Below are 15,924 nucleotides of genomic sequence, written 5' to 3' on the forward strand. Positions count from 1 at the left end.
AAATGTATGCAGATTTAATTGTGTGTAGGTGTGGTTACAGGTTATATGTACTTAGGCTAGTGGTGATGATGGATCTTTCAAGGAGGCTGAGCAGTTTGGAAAATAAGTTACTACTGCTCAGTCTGAGCTTTTATTGGCAATGGAGCAGACACTGCTATGTGATGTCAGCACAGTCTCATCTGTACTCATGCTGCTTCCTATGCATTGTGTTTGAAAATACAGCTATTACCATGTTGGCAGGTTCCTTTCATCTGTGGCTTTATTATCTATGTTCTCTAAATGAATTTGCATTGTGGATATAGTCTTTTTATGTGAATTTATGCCCCTTAATTTTTGGGTGAAGCAGACCAGATTTAGCTCTTTTTCAGGAAAGGTGGCAGCAGTGTAGAAGTGAGTGAATAAGTGAGTGTCATTTTCAATAACCATAACAGCACAAATAATTGAAATCTCTAAATAAATATACAATATTTACCCTAATATAAAGTGGGAGATTACCGAGCTACAAAAACTGATTTAGTGAAGTTTTAAAATAATCCCCCCAAAGTCTTTGAATGTATATGTGAGGGCGGGGAAGGGTGAAGACCAGACGCGACCAAACAGGGGATCTATAAGTTACCAAAGGGCACTCCAGTAACCACTGAGTCTCGTGAGAGACGAAATAAGGGGGTGCTATACTCCTAGGGGACGTATCCCAAATAATGAATAATAAACCCCTAAACGGGTAACTGAGGAAGAAGGAGTATATAAGGAAAATAAAGGAATAGGGAAATGAGAAATGAAAAATAAACAACTTCGAACCGAAGCTGAGAAAAAGTGTCTTTTCAAAAACAAACCGAAGAAGTTCTGAGGCCAACTAAAACCAGGGGGGAAACCTGGTTAGTAAAGGGCAGAAAGGTTTGTGCCCCAACGGTGACACAATAACCCCTTAAAACCGCCGGCCTCAGAATCTGGACCTATACCGTCCTAATACCTTTTTCCAAAAAACAAACAAACTGAAGTCAGAATTCTTTTTTAAATCTCTTTGTTCTTAAATTCCTTATACCTTGCTCAGGAATACGACAGGGAACTGGCTAGAGCAAAACACGTTACACTCAAGCACCGTTCCACTGCCTACTGACGCTTTAAATACCCAGCCACAGGTGTGGCTGGTAATCAGCGGAAGGTGTGAGCAACCCACAGGTGAAACCGATCAGAGGTAACCCTGCAGGAATGCATGGAATGTTCAAGCAGGAACAATCCTCCCACAGGAACCAAAAATAACGATTAGCCGAGTGGCTAATCTGCAAGCTCGAACTAATCGTCCCCACACACCAAAATAACGATTAGCCGAGTGGCTAATCGGAATGCTAACCACTGAGCCGGTGCAGGCACAGAAAAATGATCTACCTGCACAGAAACCGTGACAGTACCCCCCCTCTAAGGACCGGCCCCAGACGGGCCCTCGGACCCACGAGAGCGGAAATCCCGGATCAGTTCAGGATCCAATATGTCCCTAGAGGGAACCCAACAACGCTCCTCCGGACCATAACCCTCCCAGTCAATGAGAAATTGTACCCTACGGCCCACGCGCCTCTCGGCCAGAATGCGACGCACCGTATAAACTGGTTCCCCATCCACGAGTCTAGGCGGAGGTGGGGGTTTGTCCACAGGAGCCAACGCGCTTACTAGAACTGGCTTAAGACGAGAGACATGAAAGGTAGGATGAATTCTCATGGACCGGGGCAGCTGTAGGCGAACCGTGACCGGGTTAATTCTCCGAAGGATCTTAAATGGACCAATGAAACGAGGAGCGAGTTTACGAGACTCCACTCGTAGAGGGAGATCACGAGTAGAAAGCCAGACACGCTGACCCACCCGATAGGAGGGCGCCGGTCTGCGGTGTCTATCGGCAAGCCTCTTTTGACTGGCTGACGAGCGTAGAAGTGAAGTACGAACTCTCCTCCAAGTGGACCGACACCGCTTGACAAATGTCTCTGCGGAGGGCACCTCGATGTTCTTCTCCAATTCTGGGAAGAGTGGAGGTTGATAACCACATTGGGCCTCAAACGGTGAGGTGCCCGTCGACGCGTTACGTAGCGTATTGTGCGCGTACTCTGCCCACACGAGTTGACGGCTCCAGGAGGTAGGATTGGAAGAGACCAGACAGCGGAGAGTGTTTTCCAACGTCTGATTTGTGCGTTCCGTCTGTCCATTGGTCTCCGGGTGAAACCCTGAAGAGAGACTGACCGACGCCCCCAGAAGCGAACAGAATGCTCGCCAAAAACGTGCGGTAAACTGCGGGCCACGATCCGATACTACGTCTTGAGGTAATCCGTGTAATCGGAAGACGTGGTTAATAACTAACCGGGCGGTCTCCAAAGCCGACGGAAGTTTAGGCAACGCTATAAAATGAGCCGCCTTCGAGAATCTATCCACGACGACTAAGATGGCAGTGTTGCCATCAGAGGGTGGCAGCCCAGTGATAAAGTCCAGCGCTATGTGACTCCAAGGGCGACTAGGAACGGGCAAGGGACGTAAAAGACCCGACGGTGGAATGCGAGAACCCTTGTTCCGAGCGCAAACCGAGCAGGCCGAAACATACTCCCGCACATCCCTCTCCATGCCAGGCCACCAAAATCGCCGGGATAAAAAATCCTTGAATCTGTGGACACCCGGATGACAAGTCAGATGCGTGGAATGTCCCCAACGCAACACCTGGGCGCGTACCCTAGCAGGGACAAAGAGACAGTTAGGAGGACCTCCACCCGGATCCGGCTCAGACCTTTGAGCCTTCCGGACCACTGACTCAATCCTCCACATAGCAGGAGCTACAATCAGAGTGGAGGGAACAATGGGTTCTGGGGAGCGATTGTCATCTGATTGGTCATAGATTCTAGACAGGGCGTCAGGTTTGATATTTTTTGAACCCGGACGATAAGTAAGGATAAAATTAAATCGGGCAAAAAACAGAGACCAGCGACCCTGCCGTGAATTCCGTCTCTTAGCGCTCTGAATAAACTCTAGGTTTTTATGATCTGTCCAGACCGTGAAAGGATGTTCCGCCCCCTCCAGCCAATGCCGCCACTCCTCCAGAGCCAGCTTGACTGCCAAAAGTTCACGATCCCCGACGTCATAATTCCTCTCCGCTGGGGAAAGGGACCGCGAGAAATATGCACACGGGTGCACCTTGTTATCTAAAGGGGACCGTTGAGATAAAATGGCTCCCGCGCCAAGCTCAGAGGCATCCACCTCCACCACGAAAGGAAGTGCCGGGTTAGGCGTGATGAGAATGGGCTCAGAACAGAACATAGACTTTAAAACCCGGAAAGCCGCGTCGGCTTTGGGTGTCCAAGCAAAATGAACACTGGCCTCCTTCTTGGTCAGCACAGTGATCGGTGCGGCTACTGCACTAAAATTGCGAATGAAACGCCTGTAAAAGTTGGCGAATCCCAAAAACCGCTGCACCTGTTTAACCGATGTGGGTGGGGGCCAATTCTTAACCGCAGAGATTTTATCAGGATCCATTTTAATAGTACCCTCAGAAATGATAAACCCCAAAAAAGAGACAGATTTTGCATGGAATAGGCATTTCTCTGCCTTCACGAACAGTTTAGCCTCCAAAAGGCATTTCAAAACCTGCCTGACATGACTGACATGCTCAGCAGGAGTGTTGGAAAAGATTAAAATGTCATCTAAATAGACGAACACAAATCTCTCCAACATCTCCCTAAGAACGTCATTGACTAAGGCCTGAAATACCGCCGGGGCGTTTGTGAGGCCGAATGGCATGACTAAGTATTCAAAATGCCCGTTATGCGTGTTAAATGCCGTTTTCCACTCGTCTCCCTCTCTTATTCGCACTAAATTATAGGCATTCCGAAGGTCAAGCTTGGTGAATATAGTCGCCCCCTGGAGACGTTCAAAAGCCGAATTCATAAGGGGTAAGGGGTAGCGGTTCTTGACCGTGATATTATTAAGCCCTCTGTAATCTATACAGGGTCGCAGACTCCCGTCCTTTTTCTTAACAAAAAAAAAACCTGCCCCCGCCGGCGAAGTGGAGGGTCGAATAAAACCATTGGCCAGGGACTCTTGAATATATTCCCTCATAGCCTCGCTCTCGGGAAGAGATAAAGAATATAAGGAACCCCTTGGTGGGACCGAACCAGGAAACAATTCGATAGCGCAATCATACGTTCTGTGCGGAGGTAAAATCGTGGCCTCTTGCTTACTAAACACCTGCGCAAGATCTACATAATCGTTGGGGACATTGACTGGTAATGGAATAGTGACCGTACCCACTGTAACCAGATCCTCCATACTGGCGGAATAAGGATATTCCATTTCATCAGCCGTATCTTGTTCGCTATGGCTTTTAAAAGAACACCCCTCACCCGAGAATTCCTCTGTGGCGTAATCGCAAGGAGAGAAAGAGTCAAAACACGGATCCCAGACTAGGCTCTCCTCCCTACCTGAAGAGGGTGATGCCGCAAACTGACTGATGGGAGTAACGGTCTCCTCATCACAGTAATCAAAATTGGGCTGGGAGCTAGAACCAACCCCAGGAGCCTGCGTAGTCTCCTGCTGACAGTGAGACACGCATTCCAAACCCCACTGAAGGATGGCCTCCCCAGTCCCACCCCAGTTGATGTAAGGTCTATGCCTAACCAACCAGGAATGCCCCAACACAAGGGGAAAGGTAGGCGATTCCACCAAAAAAAATCTGATACGCTCCACATGTTCCCCAAAAGGAACGCGCATCCGAATAAAAGCGGTGGTTCTTTCCACTAGGCCTGTGCCTAAGGGACGACCATCAAGCGCAGTAATCACCCGAGGTTGTGGCAATAGACGCACAGGTAATCCGCGTTTCTTTGCCCATTTTGTGTCCATAAAACAATCCACTGCGCCTGAATCTAAAAATGCGTTAGTGTTAATGATCTGTTTATTCCAGGAGAGTTCAACGGGGATACAGGTGCGAAAGACTGATAACTCACGTCTCGCCAGTGGCTTACGCTTCACCGACGAGACTGATCTTTTGCTGCTAGCACTGGACAACTCTTTATGCGGTGCCCTATCTGTTTGCAATAGTTGCATCTCTTGTTTCTTGATCGAAAATCAGCATCCCTGCGAACGTCCACACTGTCCACCTGCATAGGTTCTGACCTGATTCCTGAGTCTTGGGAACGAGTGGAGAAAATGGGCGTACCCAAGAGAGGTGCGATGTAAGGGGTCGTTCGACCTCTCCTTTCATCCTTCTCTCTCTCTCGTTCCCTAACCCGGTGATCAATGCGGATAGCTCTCGCAACCAATGCCTCGAAAGTAGCGGGTGGCTCACTCGCAGCCAGTGCATCCCTGACCGGATCTGACAGGGCGTTGGTGAATAGTGTCATAAGCGGTAGTTCGGGCCAGCCTGATTCGCCGGCTAACGATCGGAATGCTATAGAGAATTCTGCAACACTATTCCTTCCCTGCCGAAGACGGGTTAACCTAGTGGCCGCCTCGCTGCCCGTAACATCGTGGTCAAACACCCTTTCCATCTCCTCAATGAGGCGGTCTGAACTTGTCATTATGGGCGAGTTTGAATGAAAAAGTGGGTCAGCCCAGGCCAGGGCTTGGCCCTTAAGGAGACTAACAATAAACGCCACCCTTGATTCGTCCGTAGCATATCGTGAAGGGTGAGCTCGAAACTGTATAAAACATTGTGTTATGAACCCCCGGCATTTGCCGGATTCACCTTCGAACGGAGCAGGGAGCTGAAGTTTAGGTTCCTGATTACTAGAGAGTGCTGGTGTGTATGTCTGGGGAGGAAAGGATTGTGCTTGAGTACTGGGAGCGCGAGCATCGAGTCTCCGAAGAAACTCAGTTTGGAAACGCCTTGTCTCCTCGCGTTCAAGATGTCGCTCCTCCTCTACCCGGACCCGGTGTTCCTCGAAACCTCGCCTAAACTCCTCGGAAGCCACCTGCTGGCGACCCATAATCTCTAGCAGGCCGGTCAGTGTAGCTTCCTGGCGGCGTGACGCCTCCTCTTGTAGGGCCAAACGCTCGCACAGCTCTGCCTGTTGTGTAGTGGTGTTCACTTGTTGACTGTGCAACATTTGTAGCCCCTCTGTATGGGCCGTCAGGACGGCTTGTTGAGCCGTAACTGCCTGATCCAGGCCGATGGTCGCTGGTACTTCCATTTGGCTTGAGTGTTCTGTGAGGGCGGGGAAGGGTGAAGACCAGACGCGACCAAACAGGGGATCTATAAGTTACCAAAGGGCACTCCAGTAACCACTGAGTCTCGTGAGAGACGAAATAAGGGGGTGCTATACTCCTAGGGGACGTATCCCAAATAATGAATAATAAACCCCTAAACGGGTAACTGAGGAAGAAGGAGTATATAAGGAAAATAAAGGAATAGGGAAATGAGAAATGAAAAATAAACAACTTCGAACCGAAGCTGAGAAAAAGAAAATGTCTTTTCAAAAACAAACCGAAGAAGTTCTGAGGCCAACTAAAACCAGGGGGGAAACCTGGTTAGTAAAGGGCAGAAAGGTTTGTGCCCCAACGGTGACACAATAACCCCTTAAAACCGCCGGCCTCAGAATCTGGACCTATACCGTCCTAATACCTTTTTCCAAAAAACAAACAAACTGAAGTCAGAATTCTTTTTTAAATCTCTTTGTTCTTAAATTCCTTATACCTTGCTCAGGAATACGACAGGGAACTGGCTAGAGCAAAACACATTACACTCAAGCACCGTTCCACTGCCTACTGACGCTTTAAATACCCAGCCACAGGTGTGGCTGGTAATCAGCGGAAGGTGTGAGCAACCCACAGGTGAAACCGATCAGAGGTAACCCTGCAGGAATGCATGGAATGTTCAAGCAGGAACAATCCTCCCACAGGAACCAAAAATAACGATTAGCCGAGTGGCTAATCTGCAAGCTCGAACTAATCGTCCCCACACACCAAAATAACGATTAGCCGAGTGGCTAATCGGAATGCTAACCACTGAGCCGGTGCAGGCACAGAAAAATGATCTACCTGCACAGAAACCGTGACAGTATATGTCAAATTCTTTTTCTGGGGAAGGACCCCCATGCCCCCTGCTCTAATTGTGCCCCTCCAGAATTCTGCATGACGCCCCTGCATGCACGCATGGATGCATGCGCGTGTGCGGTCACAGCTATTGCGGATTCACACTTGTTACCTTAAATAAGATATGGCCCTGCATTCAAATCTGAAATTGATTTGTATTTGCCAGGAAAAAAGCTGAAATTCCCTTTTTTACATGAGGCTGCAGCCATCTTGGAACAAGATAGTTTGTGACATCATTGGCATTAGTCTCGGCTGCTCAGTTCCTATTGGTAGATGGCTGACTTTCAGTGGGCTCAGCGATGAATCAGGAGGAAAGAAACTAAACAAAAAATGCATAGAGAGTCCTTCTGTATTGGCCCAGGGTGCTCAAATGAGTATTACTACACAATACCTATCATTTTCATGAACTGCCTCTGACGAGACTGCAACCGCTGAGCTGCTGGCTGCTCAGAAATGCTCCACCTGTGGGACGGGGCGACGGGTCTGCAGTGATAATTTGTTTTTCAGACCACAAACCGACTGAAGCCAGACGCTGTGGTTGGGCGGGAGGGCAAAATTAGCAATGAATTTATCTACAGTATATCAGATATCAAGTGTTTATATTATGGCCTCAGAGAGAGAAACAGTGAACTGGATACAATATTGGCTTGAAGAATGCTGCCTACCCTCCCCCTAACCCTAACCCTAACCCTAACCCTAACCCCCTGCCTACCCTCCACGAACATTAAAGGAAACGTCCTTTACGCCACTCTGATACCCTTATCTAGGCAGGCGATCTATGGGTCCCACCTCCTGCAGATTTTGTCTCAGGAGAGACAAACCAGAAGACAGAGCTATTTACAAGGCCAGAGGCCCAGTGTGGCTACAGAATGAACAAAGATCCGGTTCTGTTTGATCTTCAGTTTAAATGCAATCTGTGACATTTTATTGAAATTGTTGACTGAAAACCTTATGTTTATGTTAGGAGCACAAATTAACTTCCATGCTTTTCATTGGTATTCAATAACTTAACGGAATTACCTCCTAATATATTCACGTTTGTTCTTGTTAGAAAGGAACTAAATTCCTGAATGTGGCAAACACGCCTGCCACAGGCCACCGAAGTGGCTTTCCTTGGGGCCCTCCAGCACAGAGACACAGGGAGATGATGTTCAAACAGTCCAGATTTATTTCACGAGGGTTTGGCAAGATGGTATAGCCAAATGAGCAGATGTTAAACCCTGTCATGACAGAGAGCTCCCTGGTGTGGGTGGGGATAGCAGATTTAACCTGTGCACAGTGATTACCTCACTACGCACAGGTGCAGCCACTCCTGTTCCTGGGTCCAATTAGCCTGGCCAATTATCTAATTCTTAACCAATTATCCAATTGGCCAGGTCTAATTAGCTTGACCCAGGGCAGGTGTGGCTGCTTAAACCAGCCATCCCCACACCACACTGAATATTTTGGTAATAGTATGGTTCTTAGCCATGCTTTCAACAACATAAGGTCACTTTAATGAATAAGTACACTGTCAGCTTTTAGATAGGGCAGTCCTCTTCATAAATGAGCACGCCCCCCTCCTACACCTGAGCGTGGCATTGCCCAAGCAGGGCAAACATGCTCAAGCCATGTTGCGTCAAGTGTTTATGATGGCCTCAGGAAAAAGTTGTGTTGTGTTGCAGTTGGTCTTTATTTTGGTGGTGGTTTCTTGGTTGTGCGTTTTAGTTCATTTCTTTTGTTCCCATGGCACTGGAAGAGGGGAATACTTTGATAAGGTCTGGCTCTTCAGTCTTTTCTGGTAATCTAAATTTAGCATCTTGTTTGATATCTTCTGTTTTGTTTTGTAACTTAGAAGTAGACCTGATACAGAGTTTGTTTTGGTTTGTCAGTTGAATCCACCAGGTTACTGTTGACTGACCTATCAATGATTGAATTCATAATAGTCATTTTCAATAATACTTGTTAAATTAAATCACGTAAAATATATTTTATATGTAGGTTAAGTGAGGGGCTTTAGCACGCAATACCACTTGTGTTCAGTATTCAGAGTGCTGAACATTTTAACAAGGGCATTGACCAAAGCACTGGATTCAGAAAATAAACATATTTTTACTTAATTGTTGCTTGCCCGACAGTGCCTCCTGGAGTTTTAAATACACTGCTGTCTGAGCTTTAATCTCAATATAAACTGCCGCTGGGTCCATACAGCCTGCTCACTACTTATTCCTGTATAATTTAATGTATAAACACAATGTGCAGATGTTCCCCTGTCATACAGTCCTGCACTGCTGCCCTACTCTCCCAGGGAGTATTGGGGCTCCCCCACTCCCTGCCCACTGACCCTTAGCAGTGTGCGGCACCAGGGGGTCCTGAGACGGCCTCAGCACAGGGGCTCAGCTCTGATCCCTTAGCCCATAGTGATGGATGACAAAGTGATTTTACATTAGTGCAACCTCATATTTGTACCCCAGTGAAACAGGAAATGGTGAAAGGCAGCAAACAGTTCTGGGGGACTGAGATCAATTTTTTAAAATCAAATTTCATTAGATGCCACTTTTTTTGGTTTTATTTTAAATATTCTTTCAGGGTGCCAATAATTTTGACCCCTATGTTTTTGAGAAAAATACTATTTTCGTAAGTTTTTTATAAGAATTATGTTTTATTAAAGTGAAAGTAAGCAGTTTCTACAAATTTTTGAGCAGAAAATTAAAATCATTTTGTTTAAATGTTTCTTTTATACAATCATTTATGCTCATTTTAATGAAGAGTGCCAATAATTCTTCATTACTTGAATGTATGAACTCTTCTTTGCAGACTGAACAGCTGTAACCTGACAGAGAAGTCCTGTGATATTGTGGCCTCTGCTCTCCAGTCATCAAACTCACCCCTGAGATATCTGGAGCTCAGCTACAATAACCTGGGAGATTCAGGAGTGGAGCTGCTCTGTGCTGGACTGATGAGTCCAAACTGTAAACTGCAGAGACTGGGGTGAGTAGTGCTGTGTACTGTGTGACATTAACTAAATAGAATTACTGATTATGGAAATCTAAGGGTTTGAATTTTGTCACAGGGAAGACTGATTTCCTGACTCCATTCATTTTCAGAGCCTGTATCCTAAATGTTTGTGTGAATGTGAGTTTGCATATAAGATTATTGACTGGGGTGTGCTATGAAATGATGGGCAGCTTGAACCTGTGTCCTGGAGAGAGAGACTAGCTACTGCTGCCAGGCATTCATCTAAGTGTTCTCTGACATTAAGATCTTCAATCCTGGGAGGTAAATGTCCTGCTTATCCAGGAATCTAAAACCAACAACTATCCCTGGGATTAACCTAATTAAGATTTACCCCATTTGGGTAGCGAGACTATATAAACATCACAAGGCATGACTTCTGTATTATTCTATTAAATAACATTTGACTAACCCTTGCAGCTATCCATGAAGAGCTGCATATCCTGCTAGTGAATCCAACAATATGCCCAGTGAGTACCTCAGTAAGGGTGTTACCCCAAAACTTTAAGTTACCATTGCTACCCAGGTTCTCCAAAACACAGAGTAGAGAGATCCACGTATGGGGAATGACATCCGGTCATCCAATTGCACCAAGTGTGGCTCTGACAGCCAGTAGCGCATTCAGTGCTACAGGAGACTACTGCCCTCCTGGAAGAACATATGGGACACTGCAGTGCTACAACTCTTCATATTCACTTCTCATGCGCGGCAAGCAGGGCAGTCTTGGTGGATCTCTCCACCGGGGTTACAACAGTAACCTAAAGTTCTCTTTCATAATCTCGTGTTTGAGATACAGCTATGGGGAGATACGGACACCCCAGGGGGGGTGTTATCCTCTTTGAATCATATGCCATAACAAGAGTTCCACAAGCCAATGGGACAGCCACTGCTTAGAGATGCTTTTCCTTTGCAGGCAGGGGCCCAGGTGACTAAGAGCTGGTCGCTCTTTCTAAAAGCCTTAGTCTTTGTCATATACGTGTGGAGAACACACACAGGACACAGCATATGCAGCCTGTGCTGCTCTTCAGAGGAGAAAGGTGGTGGGTGAAAAGCAGAAAGCTCCAACACTTCACATGTGAAAGCTGGAAAGCTTTTAGGCATAAAGGCTGGATTGGGTTTAGGAAAAACCGTATCCATCTTAGGGGAGAATATTGTGCACAAGAGTTGCACTGAGAGTGCATGGAGGTCACTGACTCACTTATCTGAGGCTAGTGCAAGCATCAACGCTGTCTGGAGAGACAACAATTTGAATCTAATTTATAAGCTCAAGCGGTCTTCCAGACCGAGCCTTCAGCACCTGTGATAAATCTCAAGCTTTTTAGCAAGAGGCAGAGAACAGTGAGCCCCCTTCATGAACCTGTGAATGAGGGGGTGCTGCCCCACTGCATAGTCTCTGAAACCAATATGACAAGCAGTGATATCTGCCAGGTAGACCTTAATGGTAGGAAGGAAGGATTTCTCTTTATCCATAAGGTTCTGTGAAAAGCACAGCACGTCAGAAACAGAGCACTGGTAAGGCACTGACTGACGAGAGGCACACCATCATTCTAACACCTGACACCTGTCATAAAGTGGCCTGGTAGAGGGCGCTCTCATGCTCTGGATGGTTGCAGCCATGCGAGGGGGAAGCCCGAATGTGTTGAGGTTATGCCTTTCACGGGCCAAGCCCATAGAGCTACTCGCTCAGGGCAGGGGTGGTGTATTTCCCCGTTCACCTGAGACAGGAGGTCCGTGCATAGCGGGAGCGCGCATGGCTGTACATAAAGGAGAGGGATAATCTCTGCCAGCCACGGTGATTTCTGACACCTGTGTGCAATTAGGATCAGTGTGAAGCTCTGCTCTCACACTGGCTGGAGTGGGAGAGATGAGAACGAGGGGGGAAAACGCCTCTGAAGTGATCTACAGCTGCACGGCCAAATCTCTGCCATAGCATTTCCTCAATCTGGAGATGGAGACACCATTCCCTGCACAGTGGGTTTCCCCTGACAGCAGATTCACACCTGTGTTCTGAATACCTGGAACGTGGGTCACGCGTAACCACAGAAAGTGACGGCTGCTCCAGACCAACAGTCTGTGGGCTAGACCATGGAGCTAGAGGGAGCGCATGCCACCTTGGTGATTGACATATGCTACCGCAATCATTATCGTTGCGTACGAGCACATGATGTCCCCTTAGACTGGGAAGAAAATATCTGAGAATTATTCATATAGTTAGTAGCTCCAGATAATTGATGTAAGCTGAGCACAGCTGGGTTGCCCCCGTCCCATTCACCATGTGACCCTCCTGAGTGCCCTTCCCCCCTCCCCCCCAGAGAGGGATGCATCTGTCCTCACGTCTTTCCACATGAGAATGATCCTGAGAGGGGTTCCCTGAGTGTACAGTAAAAGTCTGTGTTTTCCCAGTGACGCAGAGCTGCATAGCGCTTGTGTGATGCTGTGAGACTGCGATGGAGATCACGCAGGGGGCTGAGGTGGAGGGATGAAATCCACCCCATAGCGGTGAAACCACACTGTACGCGGTAACGCCAGGCAGCGACACCGCCTCCATTCATTTAAATGAGAGGTGGCGGCACATCAGCAAGGCAGTGGGAGAGATGACCTAAGTTTAACATCAAACCCCAGGTGGCACAACTACGCGTTGTGGTAACCAATCAGATTTGACCTAAAAATAAGCCAAGTAAATTGTCCCCCTTTTTCATAATTTAGTTCCATATTCTATAGTTCCACAATGGAGGTCTCCCTTTAATTGTCGTAAATTCTGCACTGCCCTCCTGCAGAGACGCTGACCAGAGGAACGCAGCGTGGAGGAAAGTCTCTGAAGTTGTCGGTGGCTCTGCTGTGTAGACAGTCATTAGTCTATGTACAGTGTAAATTTCACAGAAGATGCAATGCTGCTGACGAGCTAATGGCTAGTCGATATCAGATAAGCTAATGAAGTTTGTCTGCATGAATGCCAATGTATGTATATTCTACCAAAAACGTCTGTTTATTGGTATTTTAGTTAATAAACAAACAGTAATCACTGTATACAAATTATCTCATAAAAAACACGTTTTCAATGTACAAAAATGCCAAGTTACTCACACATACAAGACATACCCCGTCTATAAATCATTCATTCAGACTGACAAAATCCAGGCCTGCGAGTAAAAGTATTGACATCAAAATGACGCCAAGTTACGGTACTACAAACAATATCTTGCCTCACCGAAATTAAATAAGATGTATTCCAAAGCAATGCTACCCAATATTTCCTCAATTATTTCAAGTTTTTCAAGTGTGTTTTGTAATCTTACCATTTTACAATATCATGCAAACTTCGTGTCAGATCAAAGTGTCAAATAGTTCGAATTGCCTCATGGAACACATTGAAATTCATGTAGAAAACTGCTGGTGAGTAACTACAGGAAGCATATTTATCCAGAAAACATATGCTTATACTTGCTTCTGAACTGAATTTCAGTAAATGTACAAGTTATTGTATATTTGCTACATACAAGAAGTACTGCATGTAAAATGCATATTGTACATACATACATAGAGAACTTCTTTATCCCCATGGGGACATTTCCCTGGCAGCATGTTACATTCACATTTACGAACACACACTTATACCAAGAAACATACTATCATTCACGCAACAGAAAGGCTGGGCAGCGAAATACATACATACCAATACAAATTGGACATATACACGCCTATTCAGTCAATCTTGACTGTGAGAAAGCCATCCACACATGTTTGGCCTGTCCATGTACTGCATGCTTCTACACACAGGGCCAAGTGACTTGAAAGAATTGAGGAAATATTGGGAAGCATTGTTTTGGAATACATCTTATGTAATTTCGGTGAGGCAAGATAGCCTATATTGTTTGTAGTACCGTAACTTGGCGTCATTTTGATATCAATACTTTTAGTCGCAGGCCTGGATTTTGTCAGTCTGAATGAATGAGTTATAGACGGGGTATGTCTTGTATGTGTGAGTAACCTGGCATTTTTGTACGTTGAAAACTTGTTTTTGATGAGATATAACAGACGGTATAAAGTATTAGCCATAACAGACGGTATAAAGTATTAGCCATTAACGTGGAGTGTTATGTAACGTGAAATCTATTGCACTGATGTGCTTTTCTCATGTTCAGTACTGGTAGTTATAATTATGAGTGAGTCATGATTTTAAATGTAATGTTTTAATGGGGAGTTGCAGAACGTACATATGTAATAATTGTTTGTATGTGGCTAGATAGAGAACAGGGCGAGGTGACATGATTGTAGAAACGTGGCGTTTGCTGATAAGAAGGTTTTGTACGGTAGCCAAGTGAAGAAATATAGTAAGTAGAAATGGCACAGTGGTGAACTGGTGTAACTTTTTAATGAAAGGAATACATTTGCCATCATGAAATGCATATGGGTGGCCGTGAGTGTGTTTTGTTAAAGCAAATATAAGCGTAAGAAAACGTTAGTGTAAAAGAGGAAATTATCTGCCTGAGGGCGAGGCGGGATTCAGTCCTTCAACCGGAGGTTTACCAGTCTGTGACTTTGTTAGTGCAGCACCATGACATAGCTATGCAATGCGTGAAATATCGTTAGCAAACCTGTCCGTGGTTTTAAAGAAGAACACAGGCCATTAGGCACAGAAGAGCTCCCGTTGAATCCATATGGCTTTGCAATATTGTAGGCGGTTAATAACTGAACGTGCAGACGGTACGTCATAATGTAGTGTAAACGTTCGGTGAACAGCGGGTAGATACGGTGCAAAAGCAATAATTGAGAAGTAGTAGACAATTAGTAGTGAGGGTAAAAGCAGGTTAAAGAAACATGTCCCTAGCTGGACTTGAACTTTCAACCCCATGTTTCCAAGACTGTAACCTTGCCCACTAGGCCACAGCAGACTAGCTGTTTGAACTGGAAATGTTTCAGAATAAAAAGGTATGGGTATTTTGCGTGCGTATGCAAGTTTTTGATTGGGTTTTGGCTGGTGTCGGTAAAATATCCAATGGGGAGACATGTTGTTAGTGGGATTGACGACAGGAAAAATAAGAAGAAGAAGAAGAAGAATGAGAAGAAGAAGGAGAAAACGCAAAATCCCCTTAGTTTGGACATGTGAAGTTGTTTATGAATTCTGTCTGTTGAAATTGGGTGAGAATGTACAGAATGTAATGTTTTTAAGGGGTTGAGTGTCTGTGGCTGTTGTGGTTTTTTCTGTGGGAAATCCTGAAAAGTGCCAAACTCTCGGTGCTGTATAGGTATGGGGCATGCTGTAACTTGGCGGGATGGCATACCTGCCATCCCAATATAAAATATTGCAAAAAACAATGCAAAGTTTTCATACACATAGGATAGGCATAGTACACATACAGTATACAGTGTAAATATCAACCAAGGTACGAAGCTGATTTACGTGGTGATTATTGACATCGTATATTAGGTATAGCCTAGTTATTGTAGTTAAGAAATTAAGAGGGTGTTTATTGCCTGGCCTCTACATAATCAATAAAGGGTTGCCAAGTCATGGAAGTTCTCAATGGAACCTCGTAGGGTGGAATCTGAGTATTTCCAGTTTAAGGTGTTACTTTACATCTTAAACAACGCAGTGTGAGTGGGAGGCTGTGTCTGTTTCCAGTTCAGTAGAATTAATCTGCATGCCAGAAGGGTTATGAACCTTACCACAGTGGAATTGAGTCCTCTAAGAGGACTATCCTCTCCTGGCACCCCAAATACTGCCAATACTGGACCAGGTTCTATCATGTGCCCTAGGATATCAGACAGAGTTTTTAAAATAGAATTCCAAAAATTGGATAGTTTTGGGCACAGCCAGAACATGTGCCCCAACGAGGCAGGAAATACAACGCAACGGTCACACAAAGGATCTAT

The 15,924-nt window shown here is 45.7% G+C and overlaps 1 protein-coding gene across 1 annotated transcript in view; it reads left to right on the forward strand.

Moving 5' to 3' along the window:
• Nucleotides 1–15,924, forward strand: part of LOC118215101 (NACHT, LRR and PYD domains-containing protein 3-like) — a 102,273-nt gene that overhangs the window by 14,669 nt on the left and 71,680 nt on the right. Inside the window, exon 4 of the mRNA XM_035395538.1 lies at nucleotides 9,853–10,026. Within this exon, the coding sequence (XP_035251429.1) occupies nucleotides 9,853–10,026 (174 nt within the window). The remainder of the gene's footprint in view (nucleotides 1–9,852; nucleotides 10,027–15,924) is intronic.

Source organism: Anguilla anguilla, chromosome 16, assembly GCF_013347855.1.
Source record: "Anguilla anguilla isolate fAngAng1 chromosome 16, fAngAng1.pri, whole genome shotgun sequence".
NCBI classification, from domain to species: domain Eukaryota; kingdom Metazoa; phylum Chordata; class Actinopteri; order Anguilliformes; family Anguillidae; genus Anguilla; species Anguilla anguilla.